This window comes from Fomitopsis serialis, assembly GCF_022376445.1.
Source record: "Fomitopsis serialis strain Sig1Antser10 chromosome Unknown B0H18scaffold_62, whole genome shotgun sequence".
Lineage (NCBI taxonomy): Eukaryota > Fungi > Basidiomycota > Agaricomycetes > Polyporales > Fomitopsidaceae > Fomitopsis > Fomitopsis serialis.
Genome location: NW_025955022.1, coordinates 40,203 through 64,572, shown reverse-complemented (window position 1 = coordinate 64,572; position 24,370 = coordinate 40,203). Strand labels below are relative to the sequence as shown.

At 60.3% G+C, this 24,370-nt stretch overlaps 11 protein-coding genes across 11 annotated transcripts; 6 read left to right on the top strand and 5 right to left on the bottom strand.

The window, feature by feature from the left end:
• Nucleotides 1-90: 90 nt before the first annotated feature.
• B0H18DRAFT_1021925 (malate dehydrogenase) lies at nucleotides 91-1,778 on the bottom strand. The gene is made up of 8 exons (XM_048029556.1): nucleotides 1,676-1,778; nucleotides 1,567-1,622; nucleotides 1,349-1,516; nucleotides 1,217-1,249; nucleotides 1,021-1,169; nucleotides 845-968; nucleotides 471-788; nucleotides 91-418 (listed from the first exon to the last, which is right to left on the bottom strand). Exons 1-8 carry the CDS (start codon nucleotides 1,707-1,709, stop codon nucleotides 284-286), a joined length of 1,017 nt encoding a protein of 338 aa, XP_047890626.1. The 5' UTR covers nucleotides 1,710-1,778; the 3' UTR covers nucleotides 91-283.
• Nucleotides 1,779-1,889: 111 nt separating this feature from the next.
• On the top strand, nucleotides 1,890-5,512 carry B0H18DRAFT_1189611 (amidohydrolase family-domain-containing protein; the record flags this gene model as incomplete). Its single annotated transcript, XM_048036034.1, has 16 exons — nucleotides 1,890-2,029; nucleotides 2,051-2,067; nucleotides 2,124-2,210; nucleotides 2,318-2,452; nucleotides 2,559-2,630; nucleotides 3,145-3,275; nucleotides 3,329-3,518; nucleotides 3,618-3,780; nucleotides 3,837-3,861; nucleotides 3,926-4,049; nucleotides 4,196-4,245; nucleotides 4,311-4,434; nucleotides 4,557-4,560; nucleotides 4,601-4,634; nucleotides 4,797-4,960; nucleotides 5,036-5,512. 16 exons carry the CDS (start codon nucleotides 1,890-1,892, stop codon nucleotides 5,265-5,267), a joined length of 1,692 nt encoding a protein of 563 aa, XP_047890625.1. The 3' UTR covers nucleotides 5,268-5,512.
• B0H18DRAFT_1095739 (uncharacterized protein) lies at nucleotides 5,513-8,122 on the bottom strand (the record flags this gene model as incomplete). Its single annotated transcript, XM_048032428.1, has 8 exons — nucleotides 7,536-8,122; nucleotides 7,176-7,468; nucleotides 7,074-7,137; nucleotides 6,434-6,944; nucleotides 6,125-6,307; nucleotides 5,756-6,072; nucleotides 5,584-5,730; nucleotides 5,513-5,563 (listed from the first exon to the last, which is right to left on the bottom strand). The coding sequence occupies exons 1-8, from the start codon at nucleotides 7,995-7,997 to the stop codon at nucleotides 5,513-5,515; spliced, it is 2,028 nt and encodes a 675-aa protein (XP_047890624.1). The 5' UTR covers nucleotides 7,998-8,122.
• Nucleotides 8,101-11,556, top strand: B0H18DRAFT_1121523 (uncharacterized protein; the record flags this gene model as incomplete). The annotated part of the gene is made up of 12 exons (XM_048034345.1): nucleotides 8,101-8,118; nucleotides 8,178-8,424; nucleotides 8,489-8,545; nucleotides 8,597-8,734; nucleotides 8,791-9,139; nucleotides 9,197-9,772; nucleotides 9,826-10,403; nucleotides 10,471-10,550; nucleotides 10,605-10,799; nucleotides 10,864-11,028; nucleotides 11,088-11,436; nucleotides 11,495-11,556. The coding sequence occupies 12 exons, from the start codon at nucleotides 8,101-8,103 to the stop codon at nucleotides 11,554-11,556; spliced, it is 2,814 nt and encodes a 937-aa protein (XP_047890623.1).
• Nucleotides 11,557-12,075: 519 nt separating this feature from the next.
• Nucleotides 12,076-13,636, bottom strand: B0H18DRAFT_1121522 (uncharacterized protein; the record flags this gene model as incomplete). Its single annotated transcript, XM_048034344.1, has 9 exons — nucleotides 12,076-12,153; nucleotides 12,226-12,255; nucleotides 12,306-12,365; nucleotides 12,429-12,732; nucleotides 12,788-12,989; nucleotides 13,040-13,149; nucleotides 13,198-13,434; nucleotides 13,486-13,562; nucleotides 13,607-13,636. The coding sequence occupies 9 exons, from the start codon at nucleotides 13,634-13,636 to the stop codon at nucleotides 12,076-12,078; spliced, it is 1,128 nt and encodes a 375-aa protein (XP_047890622.1).
• A 77-nt stretch (nucleotides 13,637-13,713) lies between these two features.
• Nucleotides 13,714-15,763, top strand: B0H18DRAFT_1021908 (uncharacterized protein). The gene is made up of 3 exons (XM_048029555.1): nucleotides 13,714-14,081; nucleotides 14,134-15,143; nucleotides 15,198-15,763. Exons 1-3 carry the CDS (start codon nucleotides 13,757-13,759, stop codon nucleotides 15,555-15,557), a joined length of 1,695 nt encoding a protein of 564 aa, XP_047890621.1. The 5' UTR covers nucleotides 13,714-13,756; the 3' UTR covers nucleotides 15,558-15,763.
• Nucleotides 15,764-15,891: 128 nt separating this feature from the next.
• B0H18DRAFT_1021906 (uncharacterized protein) lies at nucleotides 15,892-16,971 on the top strand. Its single transcript, XM_048029554.1, has 4 exons — nucleotides 15,892-16,088; nucleotides 16,145-16,335; nucleotides 16,396-16,537; nucleotides 16,595-16,971. The coding sequence occupies exons 1-4, from the start codon at nucleotides 16,034-16,036 to the stop codon at nucleotides 16,777-16,779; spliced, it is 573 nt and encodes a 190-aa protein (XP_047890620.1). The 5' UTR covers nucleotides 15,892-16,033; the 3' UTR covers nucleotides 16,780-16,971.
• Nucleotides 16,972-17,219: 248 nt separating this feature from the next.
• B0H18DRAFT_1086196 (eukaryotic translation initiation factor 5A-2) lies at nucleotides 17,220-18,002 on the bottom strand (the record flags this gene model as incomplete). Its single annotated transcript, XM_048032006.1, has 6 exons — nucleotides 17,220-17,417; nucleotides 17,469-17,534; nucleotides 17,596-17,616; nucleotides 17,674-17,756; nucleotides 17,811-17,886; nucleotides 17,964-18,002. The coding sequence occupies 6 exons, from the start codon at nucleotides 18,000-18,002 to the stop codon at nucleotides 17,220-17,222; spliced, it is 483 nt and encodes a 160-aa protein (XP_047890619.1).
• A 307-nt stretch (nucleotides 18,003-18,309) lies between these two features.
• Nucleotides 18,310-19,785, top strand: B0H18DRAFT_1121519 (uncharacterized protein; the record flags this gene model as incomplete). Its single annotated transcript, XM_048034343.1, has 8 exons — nucleotides 18,310-18,339; nucleotides 18,389-18,409; nucleotides 18,469-18,480; nucleotides 18,582-18,602; nucleotides 18,658-18,665; nucleotides 18,716-19,181; nucleotides 19,229-19,632; nucleotides 19,713-19,785. 8 exons carry the CDS (start codon nucleotides 18,310-18,312, stop codon nucleotides 19,783-19,785), a joined length of 1,035 nt encoding a protein of 344 aa, XP_047890618.1.
• Nucleotides 19,786-20,362: 577 nt separating this feature from the next.
• B0H18DRAFT_1021886 (uncharacterized protein) lies at nucleotides 20,363-22,179 on the bottom strand. The gene is given in 10 exon segments (XM_048029553.1): nucleotides 20,363-20,755; nucleotides 20,773-20,811; nucleotides 20,832-20,896; nucleotides 21,079-21,136; nucleotides 21,184-21,346; nucleotides 21,428-21,438; nucleotides 21,515-21,606; nucleotides 21,767-21,863; nucleotides 21,902-22,039; nucleotides 22,090-22,179. The coding sequence occupies 9 exon segments, from the start codon at nucleotides 22,102-22,104 to the stop codon at nucleotides 20,773-20,775; spliced, it is 678 nt and encodes a 225-aa protein (XP_047890617.1). The 5' UTR covers nucleotides 22,105-22,179; the 3' UTR covers nucleotides 20,363-20,755.
• Nucleotides 22,180-22,319: 140 nt separating this feature from the next.
• On the top strand, nucleotides 22,320-24,212 carry B0H18DRAFT_1021883 (uncharacterized protein). The gene is made up of 7 exons (XM_048029552.1): nucleotides 22,320-22,433; nucleotides 22,494-22,742; nucleotides 22,971-23,258; nucleotides 23,315-23,419; nucleotides 23,469-23,598; nucleotides 23,648-23,880; nucleotides 23,941-24,212. The coding sequence occupies exons 1-7, from the start codon at nucleotides 22,347-22,349 to the stop codon at nucleotides 24,019-24,021; spliced, it is 1,173 nt and encodes a 390-aa protein (XP_047890616.1). The 5' UTR covers nucleotides 22,320-22,346; the 3' UTR covers nucleotides 24,022-24,212.
• The last annotated feature ends 158 nt before the right edge of the window (nucleotides 24,213-24,370 follow it).

The window sequence follows — 24,370 nt, the reverse complement described above, 5'->3', positions numbered from 1 at the left end:
CAGCATGACAATCATAGAGTCAACAGTACCTTGTGACTTCGGCCTTCGCAAAGCTGCCACTTTGAGTTACATAGATTTACTGCGGCCTTGACTGTGGCTGCCTCAGTACTCGGAGTACAATAACGACGCCTCCGGATCCAGACCAGGGGCTGTTGACCTCTTCTCTTGGAAAATCCGCATTCTGAAGCATGCATCTGATGGTATAGTACAGTACACTGTGTACAACTTCGTGCTCTACCGCCACTTTCTCTTTGCCTCACCCTTGCTACGACCCTGACAGTGTCTAGAGTTTCGACGGCGCAATGAAGGAGACGCCCTTCTCGATGCTGACCACCAACTCCGGCACGGCTGCCTCGACGAGGGCCTTCTCCGAGTCCGTCAGCTTGCCCAGCGACAGGATCTTCGTGACACCTTCGGGCTGCATTTATTGTCAGTGCCGGAACACATCCCGGACACAGGTCAAAACCCACCCCGAGCTCGACAGGAGCGGAGAAGTAGTCGATATCCTTGCCGACCTCCTTCTTGATCGTCTCGCCGCCAGACTTGTCAGAGCTCAGGTGCACGAACGTCGGCGCGACGATGCCCTTCTCGCCCTTGAGCGCCCTCAGGACTTTCTCCGCGAACTCGGCACCGGCGTACGCCATCGAGAGCGTCGCGGAGCCCGCGCCGTCCTTCGCCTTCACGACTTCGTCCCCACCGAACTGGACGCGTGTCGTGAGCGCCTGGAGATCGGATGACGCGTAGTTAGACGGGAGGGCGTGAGACGATTGCGAGAACAGCGGGACGATCTATGTTTGGACATTAGTCCCGGTACCGTACAAGTGCGGGGACTGCGGGGACGCACGGTAACGCCGCTGTGACCGCCGACAACGGGCACGTTGATGGATGACGCCAGGGAGAGGTCGCCCAGGACTTCAGCGATGAACGTCTGTGCACGGACGACATCCAGGGTCGTCACACCGAAGATCCTGATGGGACGGCGATCAGACAGTGCGGACCGATTGGCGCAAACAAGCTTACTTCTTGGGGTCGAACACGCCGTGCTTCTTGAAGACCTCGACGACGATGGGAACGGTGGAGTTGACGGGGTTAGAAATCACGAGCACAGCGGCCTTCGGGGCGGAGGTCGCGATTCCTGTGGCAAGATCGCGCACGATGCCCGCATTGATCTAACGCCAATGAGCGCAGGTTTCATTAGTAGCATGCACATGCGTACCTTGAACAGATCATCTCTGCGGTCCGAACAGCGCTGTGAGCGAATGCTCCGGGTTATGCTGATGGTACTGACCTCGTCATCTATCGCGCCACTTTAGTTGGGCGGTATCGTACGAGAGCGAAGAGTACTCACCCCAGGCTTGCGCGGCACACCAGCGGGGATCACGACGATATCAGCGCCAGTCAGCGCCTTCTTGAGGCCGTCGTCGGGGGGCAGGTAGCCAACAACCTTTGCGGGGGTGGAGATGTGCGAGAGATCGGCAGCCACACCGGGCGTGTTGACGATATCGTAGAGCGCGAGCTACATAATGCTGTCAAAGACGCGTCAGCACGAGCTGCGATGGGACCGACCTCCTTCACGAGGGGGTTGTTCTTGAGGAGAAGGGAGAGGGGTTGGCCGATCCCGCCTGATGAGGAGTAAGTGCGATGTAGAGTAGGCCGCGCGAAGCGACGACTGTACCAGCGGCGCCGAGTACAACAGCCTTGAAAGACATCGTATGGTCGAGATCCTACGCGGTTGGTTGAACGGTGAAGGTGAGGATGAGCAAGTCGCGAGAGGATGTCGAAGTCGCGAAGCCTTTAAGGACCGTGCCAAGCGCTCATAACGATCACGGGGCCCCGCCAGTCCGGGGCAGCGCGCGCTCCGACTCTCTCAGTCCGACTCTCTGCTCACCATGGCTCCTCGCGACAAGGTCCCCGCCGATGCCTCCGCAAAGCAGCGTCCCGCCGCGGCGAAGCGGGCGAAACAGTCTGGCAGCATAGCTCGTCACCTTGCTTTTGTGTTCCTCGCTGCTGCACTGGCTGGTATTGCGACGTATGTCTCTCGCCGCGGCAGACACGGAGGCGCGACGCGTCGGTATCAGGCCGTTACCTCCGTCCCTGAATCATATGCGTCTGCACGGAGCCAGGGCTGGTATACACTGTTGACGAGCGTCGGCCGAACGCGGACTGCTTGCTCGTCAAGAGGGACCGGATTGCTGCGACAGGAACCCTCGGTGCGTTGTCTTGTGATTCCTCTCGGGCGGAGAGAGCTGGAGCCGCGTCTTGAGTCGTCGGGAAGACGCGGGACGTGGTCCTGGCTCATATGCTAACCTGCATTAAGAGTCAGTACAGGCGGAATGGGACATCTACCAGACCGAGCTCATTCATAAATTCTATGGTGGTGAGCCAAAAGCGAAGAAGCCGCTCCAGGTCATCCGGCCTCCTTCAGGTAGCATCATTGTACCTGGTCTGGCAGGTGCGTTCTTAATGACTGGTCTTAGTACAATAGCCTGCCTGTGTGCTATTTGCGAATTACCTCTGAATCGGTAGGTGTGGCGGGGAGACTGACATGCGAATTTCAGATGCCCATGCTCACCTCATGTTGTATGGCGCGAAAATGCAGCTCAACCTCGAAGGAGCTGAAAGTATCGACGGTAAGTTTCTTATTCAGCAAATACACGCATTTCGCACGCCTTCTAGCTAGGCCGGAGGTGTATCCGTGTCTTTGTCTCAGATTGTGTTCAGCGAGAACGCTGGTCGGTCGGGTTCCTCCGAGTCTGAACTGCGTCATGACCGCTTAGCCCTGCTGACCCTGACCTGTGATGTACAGACTGCTGGATTATTCGCAGACTCATCGAGGTTGGCCTCCCTGCTGCTGCTACATGAGCGTGTATTGCTCAAGTATACATTCTCCTCCCGTTATACATGTGCCGGCAGCTCCTCATCGATGAGCTACCTACATGTCCCGCGATCAGCGCAGCAGCTCTGGACTTCTGTTGAACTTGCTCGCGGAGTCATCTACGACATGGCGTCATGAAGTTTCGTGCTCGGTCTTCTGAGCTCGCAAACACACGATATGATTGTGCCTTGTGAGACGATGGCTGTTGAATTTACGGCTTGTGAATTGTTGAGATGAGGCTGAATTCTGACTATGCACTCTCGATTCAGAGGTTTTGGATCGCGTTGAAAGCTACGTCACCAGGGATCTTGCCACACCTGGCAGCGAAATACGGTGGGTGGAAGGCTTCGGATGGGATCAGACCCGATGGAAAAATTGGAGAGGCGGGTTTCCTAGCAAGGTATGCAGACCCACACTTCGACTCGCCCCGTCGATAAACGATGACACCCGCAGAGCGACCTTGCATCTCGCCCTGCTCTAGCTGGCATCCCAATAGCGCTGTCCCGCGTTGACGTGCACGCGCTATGGGTGTCTGCGCGTGCGCTGGAACTCGCTGAGGCTAGTCTGCCGGGTGGACGGTGGCCCGGCTCCGGCGAGATTGAGGGTGGGGAGGTCATGAAAGATGAGAAGGGGGAGCCCACAGGTGCGTGACGGTTGCTATCCACCTCAAACTGCGTAGCGTTAATGAGCACGATATGACTCATCATGATAAATTGGGATCTTGGGTCAATGTCTGGCGTAGGTGTCCTGGTGGACTCAGCAATGGGACTGATACCTGTCCCGCCCCCGTCAGAGGCCCAGATGACAAAACAGCTAGAACGAGCGGTTTCAGACGCTCTTGCTGTCGGACTGACCAGCGTCCATGACGCGGCTGTGAGCGGACAGATGCTTGATGTATTCAAAAAGTCAGTACATCCCAACGGTTGTCTGCAAACGGCGACAGCTGATATGGATTTTGAAGAATGGCAGATGACGGGCGATTGCCCGTGAGTTGTGCCATCTTGCTCTTTGACCCGATGCGCTCGGTGAGTCTCACGAATGACATCACAGATACGGATCTACGCCATGGCCAATGAAGAATCCTCCGAGTACTGGGGAGGGCGGTTCAAACGGCTCGAAGATTACGGAAGGGATGGCAGACTAAACCTCCGCAGTGTCAAGCTGTTCACAGACGGTATGCTTCGCTGGACAGCACGCCCACCTTGGAACAGCAATTTAATTGATGGAGGCCACCTAGGTGCACTTGGCTCATGGGGCGCTGCGCTGCTCGAGCCGTACTCTGATAACCCATCGACAAGCGGTCTCATGCGGAGCTCGGAGGAGGTCTGAAGCAGACGGTGGCCAAATTCTGGGAAGATGGATGGGGAGTGGTCAGTCACGATGCTTCTGTGCTTCACTGGACTCCCTGCGATCATGCGCTGCATATGTCTGCCAGAACATACATTGCATTGGTGACCGCGCGAACAAGGCAGTCCTGGACATTTTTGAGAGCCTTCTACAAGGCAATGAGTCTGCGCCGCAGCGACGACCGCGCATTGAACATGCGCAGATCATGCGCCGTGAAGATTGAAGAGGGCTGGACAGCTCGGTGGTGAGTTGTTCACCTTGCTCAGGGCGGATTGGGAGGAGCTGATGCTGGACGCTGAAGTGATCACTAGCGTGCAGCCCACCCACGCGTCAGTTCTGTGCCATTAATGTCGTGTATCGCTGGCTGATTTATTGCAGGACGAGCGACATGTGGTATGCAGAGTCCCGTTTGGTGCGTCGGCGCCCAGCGTAATCCCCCGTAGTAGTCGGTGTCCACTGACATGCCTCGGTGTCTGTGCCTACCATTTCGACAGGGTCCGACAGGATACTCGGCGCCTACGCGTATCAGACATTGCTACAGTACGCTCTGAGCTACCTTATTTCCGTGATCAAGTCGGCCGCTCAGATATTGCATTCATTGCCTAGGTCATCACCGAACAAGGTACTGCCTTTGGGCTCTGACTTCCCCGTTGAGGGCATCAATCCGCTTCTAGGTTTCTACGCCGCAGTGTCACGGTTGGATGTCAGGGGTGAGAGCCCCCACGGCTCTGGCGGATGGTGAGTAGCCTTTCATGATTTAGTTTGATCAGGCCTCCGGCAACTATCGTCCTTTGACATGACGTTGAATGACAGGTTTCCGTCGGAGCGCCTCACACGTGCACAGGCCCTCAAGGGGATGACATACGATGCTGCGTTCGCATCGTTCGCCGAAGAGGACCTTGGTTCGCTGAGCGCGGGCAAGAGGGCCGACTATGTCGTCCTCGATACCAACATCATGAACGAGGAGGGTGCATTCGCGGATATCTTGACTGCCCAAGTGCGAGCGACAGTTGTAGACGGACAAATATTGTACGGGGGAATCTAGACGGCCGGACGGCCATCGCGCTCATAGAATCCGAATGCTGTTTGTATACATCCTCCCAATTGTACTCTTACAAGGCACTGTGCAATGAATGAGCCCGGTGAGATGGTATGATACGTCCGAACGAGTAGGTGAGAAGTAGACTCCATAAAATAAGCGTAAGCGAATGAGTGTATGCCGAATGCCCGAGAAGCGGATGAGGTTGGGAAGAGAAATGATATGTACAAGTCATCGGCGTGCCCCCCGTGTCATGCGTACGCAGAGCTCTCCAGGCCGGCCTTGCTGACGCGTCGCATCGGCTGCAATGTGCCTCGTTGACAGGTGCCCGTCGTGCGTGCCGATAGCGCCCCGAGGCGTCCTTGATCTCCATCTCCTGGCCCAAGTCACCAATGGCGGCGGTATCACCTGCTATCGGCACGGGCACGACGTTGAACGACTGCTCGCGCGAAAACAGGGGCGGCAGGCTCTCGCGAATGTGCTGGGGCGCCGACCGCCCAACGCGACCTGGTAGTTCGCGCCCGTGCCGAGGTGCCTGCGGGCTCCTCGCTCGGCACCTCCGCGCTTGTAGGCGTCATCTTGACGACGCCGACGGACTTGCCGCCGAGCTCTTGCTCCTCGAAGGTCATCAGCTCTGAGACGAAGCCGATGTTGGGCGAGATGCCCTTCCGCCGCTCGAGCACGAAGGCGTAGGCTTTCGATAGTGTCCAGTGGTTCGCGTGGATGAGGTAGGCCATGACCGCCGTTACGGAGCGCGACTTGCCCGCCTTGCAATGTACATAGGTGGGGGCGGAATGCAACCGGGCGTCATCTAACATTTCGTGAGAATCCGTTCAACGCGTGCGAGGCTCAATGGACCTCACCTAAAAGCTCGCACACCTCACGGACGCCACGCGTGATGTTATCTTCCTCGACCGTATCTCGCATGGGTATTCGCACATAACGCTCGAACCGCTCGCGCAGGAGGAGCCCGTGGTCGTCGTCGCACTCAAAAGCAAGGTTCAATATCCGCTTCACACCAAAGAGAGGAGCTCCTCTACGTGCTCCTCAGCAGTCAATCTGGGCCCAAGAACAAGAAATTCGGAAGGATGGTGGATACGGTGAAGACAGGATATGGGTCTTCCTCCGTCGTTGGTGGTTGTGATGAATCGGGGCGTGCGGTCATGGGCGACGGTGGCATAGGCGTGCCGGGACTATGTGTGCCGCCGCTACTGTGGCTAAGGAAGGAGAGGGTGGTGGTAAGTGTTCGAACGAGCCGTTTAAACCCGAAGACAAAAGGCGCGCCGACCCTGGTGGAGAATGATTGGAGAATGAGAGGTTCAGATGCGAGGGTGAGCGCGAGCGCGAACGAAGCGAAGTGGTATCGAAGCCGTGCAATGGTGGCGCGGATAATGTAGCGGCCTTCACGGGCTGGGTGCGGACCTGAAGTCGGGGCATGCCTGCGTTAAGTCGCTCGGCGGAGCTTGTGTCGATTTTGCCCAGTTGCGGGATGCTCGGTCTCCGTGGTGGGGGTGGACGGGTGAAACCGTCTGTGAGGGCGGAGGTGAGGGTGTTGATAATCCCCAGCGACATGCCAGGAGTGGATGGCGGAGGGCATGAGGGTGCGGGAGAGACAGGTGCTTGCTCGGCTTGGGGGAGACTTCTAGAGCGACTGGCGGATGAAACGTCCAGCTGGAACAGACCCTGCTCTTTTTACCAGACATCGCTGGTCCTCGAAATAGATTTCATCTAGGCGATCCTCCGTAGTGATGAGTTGTCGCAGGTAGGTGTGGCGGCGCGCAGCCACGAGCCCACCCTCCAGATAGTCAGCACTGCCATGATGAGAAGGGGTTCCACAATGGGGAGAAGAGCCCAAGCGGTCGCCATCGAGTTGTGTCTGTCTTTCTCGTCCATGGTCTCGTCATAGACGATGACTCTCCATCCCAATCTCCGCTATTCATCATGTCATCCCATATGTGCTGGCCTTCCTCTGTCGTGATGTATTGACGCAAGGCGTCGAGGTCTGAGAACCCACCATTTGGTTTGCGACATCGCTTGAGAATAAGTGATGGAATAGCGATGTTGATGCTGCGTTCGAGGCGGCTGGCCATGTAAGAGGCGACCGGTCTCGTGTCTACAAGCAGTGGGCGGTCGGAGCCGACAGACGTGCGACAAGACAGCGGGGTCGAGCCCGCGTGCCGGTTGCTGCTTGCGGGACTGCTCGATGGCTGATAGTCTCCACTTGTCGCTGTCAAGGTAAATTGCGCTGAGCGGCGTCGCCCTCGGCTCGGAGACCGGGGTGAAGTAGACACTGGCAGGACTGGCACTGCCGCTCGGGCTCGGGGAGCGACGGTCAGACGCGTCTGACCAGGCGGTGTAAGGGGAGGACTGGCGGGTGTGTGCGACGGAGGGTGATGCACTCTGCATGGATGACGACGAGGAGCGCAGCGGGCGGAGCCGGAGATTCTTCTGTACGCTGCGACGGAGGCGGTCCAGGGCTGCAAGATCCTTGGCGAACTCGTCAGAGGTCGTGTCAGAGTCGGTCTCGAGGTGCGCGGGGTATCCTATGGGTGATTCGGACGAGTCTGAGGAGGGCGAGGACGGCGAGGACGGCGAGGAGAGCTGGAGAAGCTCGTCGTCGAGGTCAGACGCGGGGTGGTACTCGACGGGTGTTTCGAGCTCAATTACAGTGTTAGAGTGGGGCCGTGATACCTCCAGAGTGAGATTCGCAGGGCGGCCCTTCTTGGGGGCAGCCATGGCTGGACGGGCGAGCCCGAGGGCTGTGCAAGAGAGCAGTGTGGCGGATGGTCGCGGAGACAGGGCTGATGGACAGAGCAGGCGAGCAGGACGATGCGACACGATGCGGGACAGGCTCAGTGTGATGGCGGCAAGCACCGGGCGCTACTTTAGTGCACTGAATGCGCACTGCATCGCCAGCGCGGCCATTATCTATTTATTTACTTTCTGCCGCCAACGCTTGTCCGTGTCTCGCCACCGCGCGTCGCCTGCTCAACGCGTTTGCATTTTCCGTCACGCCTGCAAAAAGCCGCCAAAAGCCCCCCGCCCGCCATGTACCAGTCCGCCAACTACCGCAGAGCCCAGCCCGCGCACGATGCGCCCTCCGACAGGTATCGTGCACAGGCCACCCAGCTCCAGGAGCTCTTTCCCGCGTGGTCCAACGAAGGTCATCCCCGCGCGCCCGGCCTCTGACGTATGACTCACCCCCTTCTCTCCCTACAGACCTGCAGTCCGTCCTCGAAGAGGTCCCGGCAACGTCGAGCTAGCGGCCGCCAGGATCAGCGAAGGTGCGTCCGTCGGCGTGCGTGCAACGTCTTGTCTTTATGCAGCGCCCTCAGGCCACGCCGAGCAATGGGGCTCCGTCACACGCAAGAAAGACAAGAAGCCTGGTCCTCCGCACACCCAGTCAAAGGACGCATCTGCTCCCCGAGAGCGTGGCGACTCGCGCGGTGGCAGAGGCGGACGTGGCGCAAGGGGTGGTCCTGGCAGGGGTGGTGCCGCGCGCGGCGCGTTCGCTCGTGGTGGTCACCAGGAAGTCAACGGCCACCGGGCAAGCCTTCACAGTCCGGCAACGCTGCTGCGCCGAAGCATGCTGAGGAGCCTGTTGCCGCGAGCGCCGGATGGCCCGACACACCTGTCAACGGCGCTGAGACATTCACGGAGGACACCTCAGAGGTTCCGCCAGCACAGACGAACGGAACCACAGAGCAGTTCACCGAGACACCCGTTGCACCTCAATCAGGATGGGGTTCCAGCACTCCCTCGACATGGGGAGGAACGAACGGGTGGGCTTCTCCTGCTGCACCGGTGCAGCGCGTTGCAACCCCTAAGGTCGCGAAGACACCCGCAACCTCAAAGATGTCGTGGGCGCAAATCGCACGGTATGTGACGTCGTGCTCCTCATCCTTAGCCTCGCTATACTGATCATCACTGAGCAGTGCCCAGGAAAAGCCGGCGCCTACCTCTGCTGCACCTGCCCCCGTCGCACCTCCTCAATCAATCTCTGCGCCTGCTCCGCCACCCCCAGCGGTTGAACCCCTGCGAGAGCCAACCCCGCCACACGTGGAACTGCCGGCAGAGCCTCAGCAACAAGGCTGGGAAGAGCCGACAACCGTGCAGGCGCCGACATGGGACGACGAGCCGCGAGTCAAGCCTGTAGCAGAGTCGTGGGGTAAGGACCCTACGCCTGTGCTCGAGGAGCCGCAGATCGTCGAGCCTGAGCCGGAGTCAACTGCAGCACCTCCAGCGGTCTTTGAGAGGGAACCTGCCACTGTCTCGTTCGAGGCTCAGCTCGCGCCTGCTGCTGCAGAGCCTGTGGCGATCCCGACGAAACCTCTTACGCCGGCCGCGCACACGCGGCCTGGTGCTGCGGTTCACCGGGGGAGTGCGAAATTCAAGACGACAGACCAGGCTGTCGTCATGCCCAGTTCAAGCTTCGGAACTGGCATCGAGAAGGTCGGGATGCAGTTCGGTAGCTTGAGCCTCGGCGGCGACGACATAGATGCTCCCGATGGGTATGCCCCCTTCCGTCGGTCCTGCAAGCCTTAAAATCTGACATCACTTTCAGCACTGAACCGCCGGCGACTGAGCCCTCCCAGTACCCGCCTCGGCTCCTGCACCTGCTCGGGCACCTGAGCCCCCCCTCGCAAGCGTACAGAGCCTCAGACCGTACATGCGCCGGTGCAACAGCAAGAACCTCTGGCTCCTCAAGTCACATCTCCCCCTACTCCCGCACCAGTGCTGCAAGCCAGACACTGTTCCAACAAACTCTGCCTCCGCAGACCCAGACCCAGCCCCAGGTCGTCAGCCCGCCTCAACACACACTCCCCTCATCGCTCTCCCAATCCGCCATCCCCACTCAGCAGCCTTCCATCCCTTCCGCAACCCCCGCCTCCGCCTCGATGTCGCAGTTCTCGCAACACGCGCAGAGCCTGCCCCAACAATCTCTGTCGAACCACCAGCTGCCGCAGAGCCAATCGCAGAACCAGCTCCACTCGCAGCAGCACCACCAGTACTCGCAGCACGGCCTCCCCACGCACCTCGACCCCGCGCAGAGCCAAGCACAGCACTCGCCGTCTGTGCCTCACGCGAATCAGCCGCAAGGCATCAGCGCTGCGCCTTCGTACTTCCGCCAGCCGAGGCCCCGTACTTCCACGCTCCCACCCCGCCTGCCGGCCAGTCACAGGACAGCCCGTACGGTGCGTTCGGCCAGCTTGGCCAGCAGCACCAGGCCAAGGCTCCCACCTCGGTGGCTTCTCGGGCAACGAGTATGGCTACAACGACAACCAGAGGGTACGTTGTTTTGTTGAATTGATGGTTACCTCATGACCCAATTATTCTTTGTAGCAGCAGGGCTTCTACGACTCGTATTCAGCCCAGAGCGGCTTTGGCAACCGGAACGTCCTGGGCAGCCACGACGAGATCAAGGGCCTGCCCGGGTCCAGCAACAGCCTCACGGCGCTCCTGGTCTCCCGCCCGTCAACTCCCAGTCGTCTCAGCAGATCCCGCCTTCGTCGCAGGGAGCGACCCAGGGTCAAGCCGGTCCCGGCCAAGGCCCCCCGCAGAGCTACCCTCCACCGTTGCCTTACTACTACGGCTACCCCAGAACCAGTACTACGGCTCGCCCTACAACTCGGGCTACACCGTCCCGCAGCCGTTCGTCAAGTACCCGACCGTCTTCCAGGGCCCGCCCGGGCCTCAGTCGCCCCCTCGCCGCGACGAAGCAGCCTCCGAGCGCTGTCCAGCCGCAGTCGCCATATGGCCAGAGCTTGTACGGGCAGCAGCACCCAGCCAACGCTACGAGACATCGGCTACTCCCACCACTCGCAGCACTCGCACGGGCAGAGCGTCGGGAGCGGCTTGCCCACGAACGACTACGGCAAGCACCAGTCGCTGTACGGCGCAGGGCAGGGCATGCAGGGCTTCATGGGTCTCGGACAGTCCACCGGCCCTTCGTCGGGCCCGCCCCTCGGCCAGCGCGCGGGTGCGTCCCCGGACAACGCGTACAAGCCGTACGGCAACAACGCGGGCATGAAAGACGTCGGCGCCGGCGTCGGTGTCGGTATGGGCCAGGGCGGCGTCGGGCAGGGTCCCGGGCGTGGTGGCGTGCAGCAGCCGTCGCAGGGCGGGTTCTACGGCGCGCAGAGGTTCGGCGCGAGCGCGTCGGGCGTGCCGCAGAGTCAGCAGGCGCAGCACCCCAGGGCCAGGGCCCGCAGGCGCACCTCGGCTACCCGCAGGGGGCTCTGACGCGAGCTTCTACTCGTACCAGCCCCGCCAGCAGCAAGGCTACTGGCAGTGAGGAAGCGAAGTAGTGGTCCGCCTGAAGGGCCTCCCCGACTGAACGTTTCGATTTCGAGCTCGTCTGTTTCTTGCCCCCTCCTCCATTTGTCTGAATCTCTGAACCACGTCCCGGCTCTCTGTGAATCATGTTCTTGTCACCATCTTGCTCTGAGTCCTCATGGCTTTTGCGATTGCTCAACAGTAGTGTCCATATTCCTGTTCTCTGTCTACCGTACATACAATCTCATCTCCGTCTGTTCTATCTCTTCCCCGTCGACGTTGTGTATGTGTATGGATCTACCGGCTGTTGGCTGGAGACTCGCCTATGCCATAGTGCAAGCGCTGCAGATGAAGCGAGATTGCACGTAAAGATACACGGAGACGACAGACATTGGAACATGCGCATGTACGAGGACCTCTGTGTGGGTGGTCGGCGCGTCTTTTTGCAAGGCGTATGGCGACAAATGATAGTAAGTACGTTGATGGAAACGAACATGGAACCACGTAAGTCAGCCAGCACGTAAGGCAGAGGGCCGTCTCATGTCTTCCCGAAAAACGCGGTGATTTTGGAGGATGGATCAGTCGGTTTTCCCTGCTGCTTTCTGGACATCGCGACCTGATGACGGAAGTCGCACATCAGTTACAAACTCAGGTCCACACGCGTCGGTCACGTCTGTGCTCCCCTTACCTTGGGTGACTTTGCTGTGGTGCGCGCGCGCTGTCCCTCATTCAACGTGGATCATTAGCTACCGACAATTACGCGCTTACCTTTGACGGTGTGGACGGTGGTGTGTGTTTGTCATCTGCCTCTTGCTTCACTTTCGACTTCTAGCGGGGGCAGCCAGTCCCTCGGTACGCGGCGTGTATGACAGCACTAAACGGACGCCTCACCTTGTCTGGTGTAGGACTGGGGCCGTCGACGTATCCGATCTCGGAGTCATCCTCCCATGTGTTCAGCTTATTCGCCGATGGCCTCGTGTCCACCGAAGGCTCGCGCTTGGTTTGGTCCGTCGACGAAGAGGGCCGTGGGGGTGATGTACTTCGCTTCCGCTTGGTGGCCTTAGTCGGCTGCGAGGATGTGGATGCAGCCTGCTTCGCGAACATGGCTTGGATGCCGTCTTTCCGATCGGCGATGGGCTGTATGAACGTCGGCGATTCCGTCCCGACTTTGCCGACTTCCTTTGGGACTCGGTAACTGCCAGGCTTGAGTACAACGATTCGATCGAGTGGTCTGCTTTGCTTGGGCTCACCATGCCAGAGGAGCTTCGGCGTCGTGATACGGCTCGACTAGTTTCGTGAGCTCAGACGTCCACTTCTGCGGGGACGTGTCGAGCCACTGGGTGAGTGCCTCCATGGACGACAGGATGACTGGCTGGCGGTCGTGCAGCCATTGGAAGTCTTTATTCGCGTCGGTCGTCACGATCGTAAATGTCCAGAGAGACTCGCTCTCCCCTAGCATGCGATCAAGGAACTGAAGTACGCGTCCTGAGAGCCTACTGTACCTTCAAGTTGCACACGGTCATACAGGCCTGCGAGGAGCATGAGTTTCCCGTCCTTGCGCTTCGTGAAGTGGGGCAGGCGCTCCTTCCCCTTCTTCAGCCATTCGTAGTAGCTTATACCGCTGAGCGTACCCGCACTCGAGCGAGCAAGGTAAGCTTACCCCTCACAGACGACGGCACAGCGTCTCTTGCCCTTGATGCTCTGCCACATACCTCCGCCTTCCACCAGGTTTTCCCTCCGCGCGTTTGTCGTGTTTAGTGTCTTGTCTTCGTGCTTGCTCCAGTGCGGCACAAGACCCCAGCGCATGGTCTGGAGGACGAGGTCGTCCGGCGAGCTGTCCTCGCCTGGCTCACGTCTGCGGAGCACTGGGGCCTGAGAGCGCGGCGCAATGTTATGCCTTTGCGGTGTGAACAGCTACGACCGACGAGGAGGGTTGCGGGGCGCGCACCTCGGCTGGAACTGATCCTGGCCTACCCATTCACCGACGTGGACGTTGTAGCCGTGCATCTCCTGGATGTCTGCGTGCTGCGCGGTGGTAAGTAATCAGAAGACAATGCAAGGCAGCTTACCGGCAGCCCGAGCGAATATCTGCCGCACATGGTGGGCGTGGCGGGACGAAGGGGCGGGCGGCTAATGTGGCTGACGGGAGGGGGATTGGATCGGCGCTTGAAGGTCGATCTGCAACGACGACGAGGGCGGCTCATCCGCCCACGCTGGTCATGGACGCAGGAGCCCGCAGACTCCTCGAGTCCGTCACCCACGAAACCCTCCATGCCCACAACTTCGCCCGCTCCTCCACCCAGGCCTCCGGCGTCCTCACCGACGTCCTCCACCGCTATCTCGAGCTGCTGACGACATCATGCGCAAAGTACGCCGAACACGCGGGGCGGCTCTCCCTCACCCTCCGCGACGCGGTCTCCGCGCTCGATGAGCTCGGCCTCGAGGTGGACGAGCTGCAGGAGTATGCCGCGGGCGAGGGCAGGGATATGGCGCGCTATGCCGTGCATTCGCAGAGACGGATCGAGGACCTCGCGGAGTTCAAGGGTCAGTCCCGTCGTCCTCTTCCTGCCGCTCGTTTTCATCCCCTTTGTCCCAGCCTCTCTGGCGGTTGGCCTACGAGAGGACCGCGACGATGCGATCCCGCTGGTGTACGCTCGCGTGCCGACGCCGTCACTCGAGGAAGAGGGGGAAGATGGGAGTGCCAGCGAGGTCGAGGACGACTTGCGAGAGGAAGACAACGACGACGAGGACGAACCCTTCCCCATCGATATGGACGGCCACATCTCCGAACTGGAGCCCTTCGCAAAAGCACGAGAAGCCCCGAAGAGTATGCAGCCGCTAGCATCACCCCCGCTCCCATTGTCGCCAATATCGAATCCATCCACACCGCCGAGGAAGCGACCACGCACATCAAGCTGGCGCCCGCCGTCCTATGTCCCTGACCACCTTCCGCCCTTCCCTACCACATCGCCACGACGTTCTCCGTCGTCTCTACCTCAGGATGCACCTGTTGTGTCCGATCCTGTAAAGGTCGAACGCCCTCCCACACCACCTCCGCCCCAGATTGCCACCACGACATCCTCTGCTGATTATCTGACACCTACACCTTATGCGCAGTCTTCATTAGCTGCAACGACCGGCCCGTGGCATCTCCCGTCTGCCCCTCCATATACATCAGACTCGGGCGCACAATCACTTTCTCGCGCTGCGATCCCGCCAGTCCAACCGGCTCTCCTAGGCGCATACCACCACGTTCTCACGCATCCGCCCCCACCAAACGTCGCATCGGTCAACCCCGCGCGCTACAAAGTCGCGCTCGCGTTCGTCGCGCAGGCCGAGCTGAACCCGCGCTGGGATCCGCCGACGTCTGTGTTCGGAAGTTCGGCGCCCAATGCGCCGCGCGTCGCAGCGATAGGGCCATCGTTCCCAATACCGATCTCGAAGTTGCCACCGACGCCGACGGACGGCAAGGATGAGGCGGAGAAGGACAAGAAGCCTAACCTACCACCTGCGCCACCGAGACCGGTGGCGACGTCTGAGCGGGTCACGCCCCTACTCAGCCAACAACCGTCGCGGATACCTGATTTGGCACGACAGGTTCTACCGGTGAGTCTGACGTTTCTTGGCAGGCTGTACGTTGTTGACGTAGTGTGCTTTCAGGGCTCGGTGTATGGTCGTGCAACACGGTTGACGCATCCACCTATTCTCCAACGCGGCTCACAAAGGCTCACATATGGGCCCGGCGTCAACGCACCATGGAACACGAACGCGCCGACACCGCCCGCCGCGCCCTTGATGAACGCAAAGGGCAAAGACACAGGGGTGAACGGTGTCACCAAGGCTGGGGAGACATCTGTCAAGACGCTCTCCGACGCACGTCTCTACGCGACGTGGGACTATGAACAGAAGCGGTTCCACGAGCCACTCGTGCCTCGACGAGGGAGGATAGGCAGTATGCAGAGTGTCGGTGCGCCGGCGCCCCCGGTGCGACAGAGGAGCGAGAGCGGGCCACTGGGGTAGCGTCCATTCAGGTAGGCTGGGCGATGGTTGATGGTGGTGGTAATGTGAGGCTCGGACGGACAGAGAGTTATTTGTGTTATTGTGATGTCTTTTGCAGTTGCTCTGTGTCGCATACATAGCTGGTAGGAATCACCGCGTATTACTTGTGCAATGCATAGTCCGTCGCTGGCCGTGTCTCGCGGCAACGACAGTACTTATTAAAGTTATTTCTGGAGCTGTCTTGGTATGACGAACAGTCGATCGAGGGAGACAGTGATAGTCTCTATGGCACCCGACGGCCCGTCGCAGGCGCCCTGGCACCCACCCAAAAGCATGCGGGCTGAGGGTCCTGCTCGTCTCTCTGTCCCTCCTCCTTCCGCCCTCTCGTCCCCCATCTCCTCGTTCTGCCCCTCCGGTAGGGTTGCTCGCTGTCGGCGTTCCGTTCTTTTGCTCTTTGGCCTCCGTATTCTTGCTGCTCCTGTACATCTCCGTGCGCGATGCCTTCCTTCCTGAGCTTTGTTTTCCTGCTGGCCACTCTGCTCGCGAGCCGAGGCATGTCTCTGCGTGCTTCTCAATTTAGTGTGAGCTGACGGAGTGTGTGTTTGTAGTATATGCCCTTGAAATTCTCGTCGGGGGATCGGTCGGGAACGTCTCTGCCACCGACTTCCTGACCATCACCGACTCTTCCGTCGCGAATACGGTGCGTACGGACAGTCGACTGCATACTTTCGACGACGACTCATCCACCGCGCTTGACCAGTGCACCTCCGAATGTGCACCGGCCAAGAGCGCCATCGCCGTGAGTTCCTCCACACTCCGTTCTTCCCCGCGTGATTCTTAGACCCGGTGCGCTCTGCAGGCCTGCACAGACGACACCTGCCTCTGTAACACCACGACGATCCAGGACGTCGCCACCTGCGAGCAGTGCATGTTCAACGCGCTCATCGCCGGCGACCTCCAGATGACCGACCCGAGGGAGGGCTCCCAGGTCGCCCTCACAGGTGCGCACGTCCCCGTCTCCATGCCGTCCAGTCGTTGAGTCAAGTCGTGCGAATTAGCTTACGGCGCTGCGTGCGGTACTGCCCTCGACACGACGATCGCTGCGAGCCTGACCACGCTCACTCTCCCGCCCGACTGGGATGGCCCGTTCGGCCAGGGCCTCTCCCCCGTTGCTACCGGGTTCGTAGTGGCCATAGCAGCCACCATGGCAGGCACTTCCATCTGGATTCTCTGCTCGATGTAGGAGACTTGATGAGTGGTGCAGAGTGTTTCTCGTAGATGATCACTGTGGTGCTTTTGTAACTGTTGATGACGGTGGCTTGTATTGATTTGGATGGTGGACGAGAAAGTATGCTTGACTTGAGTTTGAGCCTGCAGGACTGATTGTGTGGTTCACATCAATGTCCGAGACGAACACAATTCTTCCACGACGACTGCTCGGTCTATCCGTCATGAAGGGGAAGTAGTACATAGATGCAGTGACACATCATTCGTACATGCACAACGGGAGGGGTACTGCTACGATGGTGAATGCTTCAACAACAATAAACGTGTGGACGAGACACAACAGATAAACGACCGAGATTAACAACGTATGCACACACACAAAACCTTCGACAGCAGAGCATGATGAGACGGGGTGCCGGCGCGTGGGCCATGGAGGGCGGCTCACCAATGACCAATTTACGCGCCCCTCGGAGCCTCCTTCCAGGAGATGGCCTGCTCCTCGCCCATGGCGCTCACGATGGTGATAAGCAGATCCTTGCCCTCCTCGAAGTTGCTGGTGATCTCCTTGCCGAGAGCGTCCTCCGGGACTTTGACATCATCCTTGGCGTTGCCGTCCGCGGACATGAGGTTCAGGAAGTCGTCGTCAATGTTGACCTGTGTGATGTGTGAGCACAGTCATAACAATCTAGATCGGAGACGACGTACGAGCTGGTACTCGTTACGGTAGACGTTAGGGACGTCCATGTTGTGGGTGGAGGGGCAGATATCTTCCTGTTTACGGGAGTAATGTAAATTGAAGCAAATAAAATTGCCGCACACTGATCGAACTCACGAGCTTCTTCTGGGTGAAGATCTGTCACAACGAAGTCAGCGCGACCGAAAAAGCAGGCTCGAAACCGCGGATACATACATCAATGGCGACCAGGTGGACCTTGGCGTGACCGTGCTTGCCAGTCTTCGAGGTGGACATCTCGACGATCTTGCAGGGACGGCCTGCACACAGTCGGTGAAACCCCGATCAGACGCTCTCGTGCATGCGGTGCGCACCTTTTATGACGACGTGCCCGTTCTTGCGGAGGGCCGAGCATTGCATGGGGAACGTGAGGGAAGCCCCCGCGCTCGCCTGTACATCAGAGTGCATCGTCAGTCAGTCTCGCCGTCTCCCCCTCCCTCCGCGCGCGCGGGCGATCGCCGACGAACCTGCTCGAAGTTGTGCTGGTGCTGTTCATCGTCGGACATGGTGGGGTCGTGGGCGCGAGAGGGGAGAAAACGAAGGAGGGCGGGGTCTAAGTGCGCGCGGGCGAGGTGGACGGGACGAGGAGGTCGGGGAGGTCGCGAAGAGCACCCTTCCTCTCGAAAAATGTCCTCCTCCATCGATTTCGATCTCCGACACAATCCGGGGATCGCCGCCACCTCTCCCCTCGCGACCATACTAGGAAGGCGGCGCCGCTCGGTTATGTAAGCATACCTCATACGACCTGCGCAACATCGCTTCCGCCTTCTCGACGACCATGCATCCATTCGGCGGCACCCCCATCTGCCCCCGATGCACAAGGCGGTCTATGCTGCAGAACAGGTGGGGCACCAGTCTATATTGTGTACGACTTTCTAAGCACGCATCACAGATTATGGGACCTGGCCGCAGGGTAGGTCGCCGCGCGTTCCGTTCGCTCCAGTCCCATGCTAAATCAGCGGTTTCCGTTAGCTCTACCACAAGGTACATCTATGGATGCTCATATGCTAAGGTGGTCTACTCACTAGCATCCTTTCAGCCCTGCTTGGCTTGCACATCCTGCGCAAGCGCCTTGATTCCTACAGCCTCTAGAACACGACCAGGAGGTGAGTAGTCCGCGCTCCGTAAAGCGACACCGGAATCTGATGCACTCCCGCGCAGCCCTACTGGTAGGTATGTCGCGCACCGCTAAACCCAAAGGCTAACAAGGCTCTCGCAGCAAGAACTGTCACATGAAGCTCTTCGGAACGCGCACCCTCGGAATGCAGAACCTCCCCAATCGCGACGAGGTCCCACTCACCTCCCCACCCATCTCACCCACCCGCGGTGGATTCTCGCCCACGCGCCCCGGCTTCTCGCCTACGCGCGCTGCGTCCCCGCCCGCGCGCTCCCCCGTCGCTCCTCCCCTGCCCGCCCGGCGGCACGCCACTGGGGGAGGGTCCCTCAGCGACCGCTCTGCCTTCCCTACGCCGTCCTCAGTCCCGCCCGTTCTCAGGCCTACCAGAGCCCTCAGCCCCACCCGCACGCCCACGTACCGCTCGCCCGCGCTCGAAGGCGTCGTGGACGTCGACGAAGAGGATACCCAGACGGCGCAGGATGGCGTTGGGGCGGAGGAACGGCAGGCAAGCTACGCAGGCTCGACGGCGACGCACACGGGTCGTGGCCAGGGCGGGCTCCCGCGCACGGTGCCCCTCAGCCCCGTCCGGAACCGCTTCGGGGGGAGTATCTCCAGCGTCGCAAATGGGTCATGCCCGATATCGACGGTGAGCCCGCAAGCATCGGTGTCGCATCGCCTGCGGGGAGAGCTCGATCTCCCGATACGGTGCCCCGGATGACAGGCACGGTCCCCCTCGTGCCGACGAGCACAGGGACGCGCTACGGGATGGCGCTCGGCGGCCGGATGGCACCGACGATGACCGGGGCAGGGGCGGGGACAGGGCGGCCGTGGGGGCTCGGGGGGAGCAACCCGCTCTGCGGCAAGTGCGGCAAGACGGTGTACTTCGCGGAGCAGGTGCGGGCGATCGGGAAGACGTACCATAAGGGCTGCCTGCGGTGCTCGGAGTGCAACACCCACCTGGACTCGACGCGCCTCACGGAGCGCGACGGGAACCCGTATTGCATCGGTGCTACTCGAAGGTGCGTGCCTATTGGGTGTATCGATAGTGGATAGGGTTGTGCTGACGCTGTGCTGCGTGACTTAGCTGTATGGCCCGCAGGGGAGTGGGTATGCCTTGCTGGGCAAGGCGGGCGGGTAAGAGCTCCTTCATCAGGACGGACCCTTTCATGTAGCCGTGCCCGAACTACCTTCGTTCTTCTGTGTTTCTGATCGCTTCAGAGTACACTCTTCCTATTTGCTGTAGAAGCCTCGCCCAGCGCTCTGTATTCACTAGTGCTCCTACGCTAAGTACGTATGTTATCTTATTAGCTATCTACGCCCCGTCGCTTCTGTGTGTCCGCTGTGGGAGGGCAGATAGTTCCGCTCGTCGCCGCTACGACTCGCGCTGAGTCTGCGATCGGTTGCCTTAGTTCGAGGGGACTCAACGAAGCTCAACGGGCGTTGACATCGAGTGGGTGCTCATGTGACTTTGACGTACAACCTTCCTCTTAAGGAAGGCACCTTCCGAATCCGGAGCGACTGTAAATACTGTCTCTCTCTCCGTCGTCTCCATTTCGTACTCCGCCGCGGCTTCTGTGTGTCATTGTGTGTGTCTCGCTCTCATGTATTAAGGCGGCCACACGGCCTGTCTGTATTGAAACCTCTTTGCTCCTCTTTCCGGTGCGAACTTATCGCACTCAAGACTCAGCGCTCAAGCTCAAGCGTTGTAGAGCCCAACTCCGTCGCGCGACGCGTGAGTGACCAGTCGGATGTGCACGACGACTCTTATCAACGAGACGATGCGTATCGATTCCTTGCGTGATGTGCAGGCGGCCCAGCTATGTAAGTTACTTCGATTGACTTCGATCTCCCCTTCTCCGAGCCTCCTTACCCGTTACAGCCTACCTCAGGAACGCCCTGCAACTAGGATCGCATAGCCGCCACACGCCACATGCACGTTCTCTCCCACACGGCCTACATGCGGGTGGGGGTTGTACCTAGCGCAGAACTTCCGAAGACGCGGTCGACGCTGCTCAAACCTACCGACCGAAACGTGCGGTGGCCCATGGAGACAAGACGGGTATGTTCACCCGCTGTCGCTGTCAGACACCGACGTCCGACAGCAGACAATATCAACCTCCGATCCCGACCCGAGGCGGATTCCTCGGCGCCAATTCAGACTAGACGTGGACGATTAGGCGGCCCTCCGCGACGCGCCACTCCGCGCGGCGCCGTCTACGTCGAGGTCGCGCTGGCGCTTCAGTACGAGGGCTTGCTCGGCAGAGGTGGTTGAGAGACGGAGGACTCCCGATTGCGCGTCGGGAGGTCGAGGTCGAGGTCGAGAGAGTAGAGGGCGGGATGGAGAGGAGCAGGCGGCGGGCTCGACATCGAGGGTTGCGGTGGGATGTGGAGTGCGTCTGCGGGGATGTTAGGATGAGGGCTGAGGGAGAGCGAGGGAGGCAGGGAGGTAAGTTCGACTCACTAACTCGGGACCGCGAGAAAGATTTGCAGGCCTTCTGTGAGCGCGTTCTTGGACCACGACAGCTCTGGGGGCCTGCCTATCGAGACGATATCGGCGGGGGCGCCTGCACAGCGCTCGCTGTGCCGGCGTCCTGCACGTCACCGCTGCCTTCTTGAGTATCCCCTTGGGTTTGTTGACGTTGGGCGCCCGCGAGCTCCTCGACGAGCTTCTTCGTGGGCGCGCGGGGCGCGGAGGCGAGCGCGGGGTGCCCGGGGGAAAGAGGGACGCGGGATCTGCACAGTGCGCGGGCTTAGGGGCCCTTGGCCTTGATGTTGGGCGTCCCGATCTGGCGGGCGAGGGGGACGGCGTAGGACGCTTCGATGCGCTGGAAGGCGAGTTCTGGGCGAAGTGAGTGCGAGCGCGGCGTGCGGTAGGGCCGGGGTACGGGGCATGAGGCTTACCGATGAGAAAGGTCTTGAAGGCTGGTCTTTGAGGGCGCGGGGCTTGAGGGAGGAGTGGTAGATGCAGTCGAAGACGACGGAGGGTTTGCCAGCTGGCGGGCGGTTGACGTCAGATGCAAGGCTACGTACGGTGGGGATGCGAGTGCGAGTGCTACTCCGGGCAACGCATGCGCGGGCGGCCATCAGGCGTGTTCGCGAGGGAACACACCGGCCAGGCATCTAGTGTGCGGATGGAGTGGGAGTGGGACCGACCTTTGTCTGTGTCCTGGCGCGGCTCGGAGACGACGACGGGGACGAACCAGCCCTGTGCGTTGTCGGCGTCGAGGACGTCCTCGCCGAGCATGGCTCTCTGGATGGCATCTCGGAGCCGTCTGGCGGGGGAGGGACGTTGGGGTCGTAGGCGATGTTGACGAATACCTTGACCCCCTTGGGGATAGGCAGCGTGTGGGAGACGTCGAGCGGCTGGAGCGGAGAGGCAGATTGGGGGCTGCGCGGCTGGGGAGGAGTGACTCTGCATGCGGTGGTCTCGAGCGCGGTGTTTTGGCGCAGAAGCCCGGGGACGGCGCAAGGGAGACGCTGATTTTGTCCATTGTCCGAGGGGCGGCCGCTCGCACTGGGATGGAGATAGCGAGGCGGTGGGAGAGAGGACGCGGCTGGAAGTTGAGTGGAAGGAGAGAGATGACGCGCTCCGGACTCGGACATGATCTTGACAGTCCCCGGCGCCAAATGACTCGATCACTTCTCTCTGCACATTTAAAAGAGCACGCCGCTCACTCCCTCTCAGCACCCCAGACGCTACTACTCTCCCACTCACAGCCTACCCTCGCCCGCCATGTTCAAGTCCTCCAAGATCGTCACGCCCGTCCCTGAGGACAGCGAGAAGATGCAGAAGTACATCCAGGATCGCCGTGTCATTGGCGTATGTACATCCCTCCGAACCATGTCCCTAGCGAGTCTAACCGCCGCCCGCCACCCCCAGTACGATCCGCTCGTGCAGCCCTCGCTCCTCCGCCACGAGATCAAGCTCAGCCCAGAGTCCCAGAGGACGATCGCCTCCGCCCGCTACGCCGCCGCCAAAATCCTCGCAGGCCAGGACGACCGCGTGCTCGTCATCGTCGGCCCCTGCTCCATCCACTCGCCCTCCCAGGCCATCGAGTATGCCACCCTCCTCAAGTCCAAAATGCCAGAGTGGAGCAACCTGCACATCATCATGCGGGCGTACTTGTGCGTGCATCCCGTGCTGAGGCTCGCTGTTCCGGATGTGTCCCTTCCGTGTCGTGCATTGGATGCTGTCTCGCTGGGCTTATCCCGTCATGGCCGGCCTGTCTTGGAAGGCATGGTGGGACCATCCGGGACACTGTCCTAAGCAGCTAACACAATGTCCTGACACTTACCTCCCACAGCGAAGTAAGTAACAGACAAGCATAACAATGGCGCCCATACTCACCTCCCCCAGAAACCCCGCACGACCGTCGGCTGGAAGGGTCTCATCAACGACCCCGACATCGACGGCTCCTTCCAGATCAACAAGGGCCTCCGCCTCGCCCGCCAGCTCCTCTGCGACCTCACCCACATGGGTGTCCCCGTCGGCTCCGAGCTCCTCGACACCATCTCGCCCCAGTTCATCTCCGACCTCATCTCCTGGGGTGCCATCGGTGCGCGCACCACCGAGTCCCAGCTCCATCGTGAGCTCGCGTCCGGTGTCTCCTTCCCGATCGGCTTCAAGAATGGTACGGATGGCAGCGTGAGTGCTCGAGTGCTCGACGGGCTGTAACGCGTACTGACGACGGGTGTGTGCAGGTGACGGTTGCGGTGGACGCGATGCGCTCGAGCTCGAACCCCCACGCGTTCATGGGTGTCACCGAGCAGGGTCTCGCGGCCATCGTCAAGACGTCCGGTAACCAGGTATGTGGCGCGGCACGGGCTGCGAACGCGCCGCTCATGTCAAGCGCAGGACGTGCACGTCATCCTCCGTGGTGGCACCAAGGGCCCGAACTTCGCGGCCGAGCACGTCAAGGCAGCTGCTGCACAGATCGAGAAGGCGCGCCCCCAGTACCACCCGTCGATCATGGTTGACTGCTCCCGTGCGTTTCCCTCACCCACACTACTGACACACGCTGACCGCGCACGCAGACGGCAACTCGCAGAAGAACTACGAGAACCAGCCAAAGGTGATTGACGACATCTGCGAGCAGCTCGTCGCGGGCGAGAAGCACATCACGGGTGTGATGGTCGAGTCGCACATCAACGCGGGCAGGCAGGACGTGCCCCCCGAGGGCCCCGCCGCGCTCAAGCACGGCGTGTCCATCACGGACGCGTGCGTGGACTGGGCGTCCACCGTCGAGATGCTCGACAAGCTCAACCAGGTGCGTGTGCCGGCGGGTGTGCGGCGAGGAGCGTGCGCTGACGTGAGCGGACTTGGACAGGCGGTGAAGCAGCGGCGCATGAACTACATCGAGGCGGGCCTCAAGAAGCCTGCCGCGTTCCAGCGCGTCATGAACTCATAATTGCCGCACACGCGATACAATCTAACCCGCGAAGGAGTAGGAGGGCCCGCCTGTGTAGTGTCTGTAATTCTGTCTGCCACCCCCACTGTAGTATCCGCATCGCCTCCCTCGCACGCACATTCAGATTGTTGTACTTGTCTCCGCTGCTGTCTGCTGTCGCCACATCATTAATAGACTCCGCTGTACATCTAGTCCGGCCGTGCGTGACGTTGGAGGATCATCCCCACGAGAACCTCGAGGACGGGTCAGACGCCGCTGTCTGCGTTGGCGGATTACGCCTCGAGGCGAAGGACACTGATGCGCGATTGATATTCACTCGCGGTTGGCGCAGGGCCCGAGGACGAGGTGC

Coding starts and splice junctions, on each gene's coding strand:
- B0H18DRAFT_1021925 (XM_048029556.1), bottom strand. CDS start 1,709: ATGTCTTTCAAGGCTGTTGTACTCGGCGCCGCTG. Junction 1,623..1,675: donor TGTTGTACTCGGCGCCGCTG/GTACAGTCGTCG, acceptor ACTCCTCATCAG/GCGGGATCGGCCAACCCCTC. Junction 789..844: donor GCGGTCACAGCGGCGTTACC/GTGCGTCCCCGC, acceptor GTCCAAACATAG/ATCGTCCCGCTGTTCTCGCA.
- B0H18DRAFT_1021908 (XM_048029555.1), top strand. CDS start 13,757: ATGGACGCAGGAGCCCGCAGACTCCTCGAGTCCGTCACCCACGAAACC. Junction 14,082..14,133: donor GGACCTCGCGGAGTTCAAGG/GTCAGTCCCGTC, acceptor CCTTTGTCCCAG/CCTCTCTGGCGGTTGGCCTA. Junction 15,144..15,197: donor TGGCACGACAGGTTCTACCG/GTGAGTCTGACG, acceptor GTGTGCTTTCAG/GGCTCGGTGTATGGTCGTGC.
- B0H18DRAFT_1021906 (XM_048029554.1), top strand. CDS start 16,034: ATGCCTTCCTTCCTGAGCTTTGTTTTCCTGCTGGCCACTCTGCTCGCG. Junction 16,336..16,395: donor CGGCCAAGAGCGCCATCGCC/GTGAGTTCCTCC, acceptor TGCGCTCTGCAG/GCCTGCACAGACGACACCTG. Junction 16,538..16,594: donor CTCCCAGGTCGCCCTCACAG/GTGCGCACGTCC, acceptor CGTGCGAATTAG/CTTACGGCGCTGCGTGCGGT.
- B0H18DRAFT_1021886 (XM_048029553.1), bottom strand. Junction 21,864..21,901: donor ACATCGCCTACGACCCCAAC/GTCCCTCCCCCG, acceptor GATGCCATCCAG/AGAGCCATGCTCGGCGAGGA. Junction 21,137..21,183: donor ACGCCGGCACAGCGAGCGCT/GTGCAGGCGCCC, acceptor AGGCCCCCAGAG/CTGTCGTGGTCCAAGAACGC.
- B0H18DRAFT_1021883 (XM_048029552.1), top strand. CDS start 22,347: ATGTTCAAGTCCTCCAAGATCGTCACGCCCGTCCCTGAGGACAGCGAG. Junction 23,420..23,468: donor TCAAGACGTCCGGTAACCAG/GTATGTGGCGCG, acceptor TGTCAAGCGCAG/GACGTGCACGTCATCCTCCG. Junction 23,881..23,940: donor TGCTCGACAAGCTCAACCAG/GTGCGTGTGCCG, acceptor GGACTTGGACAG/GCGGTGAAGCAGCGGCGCAT.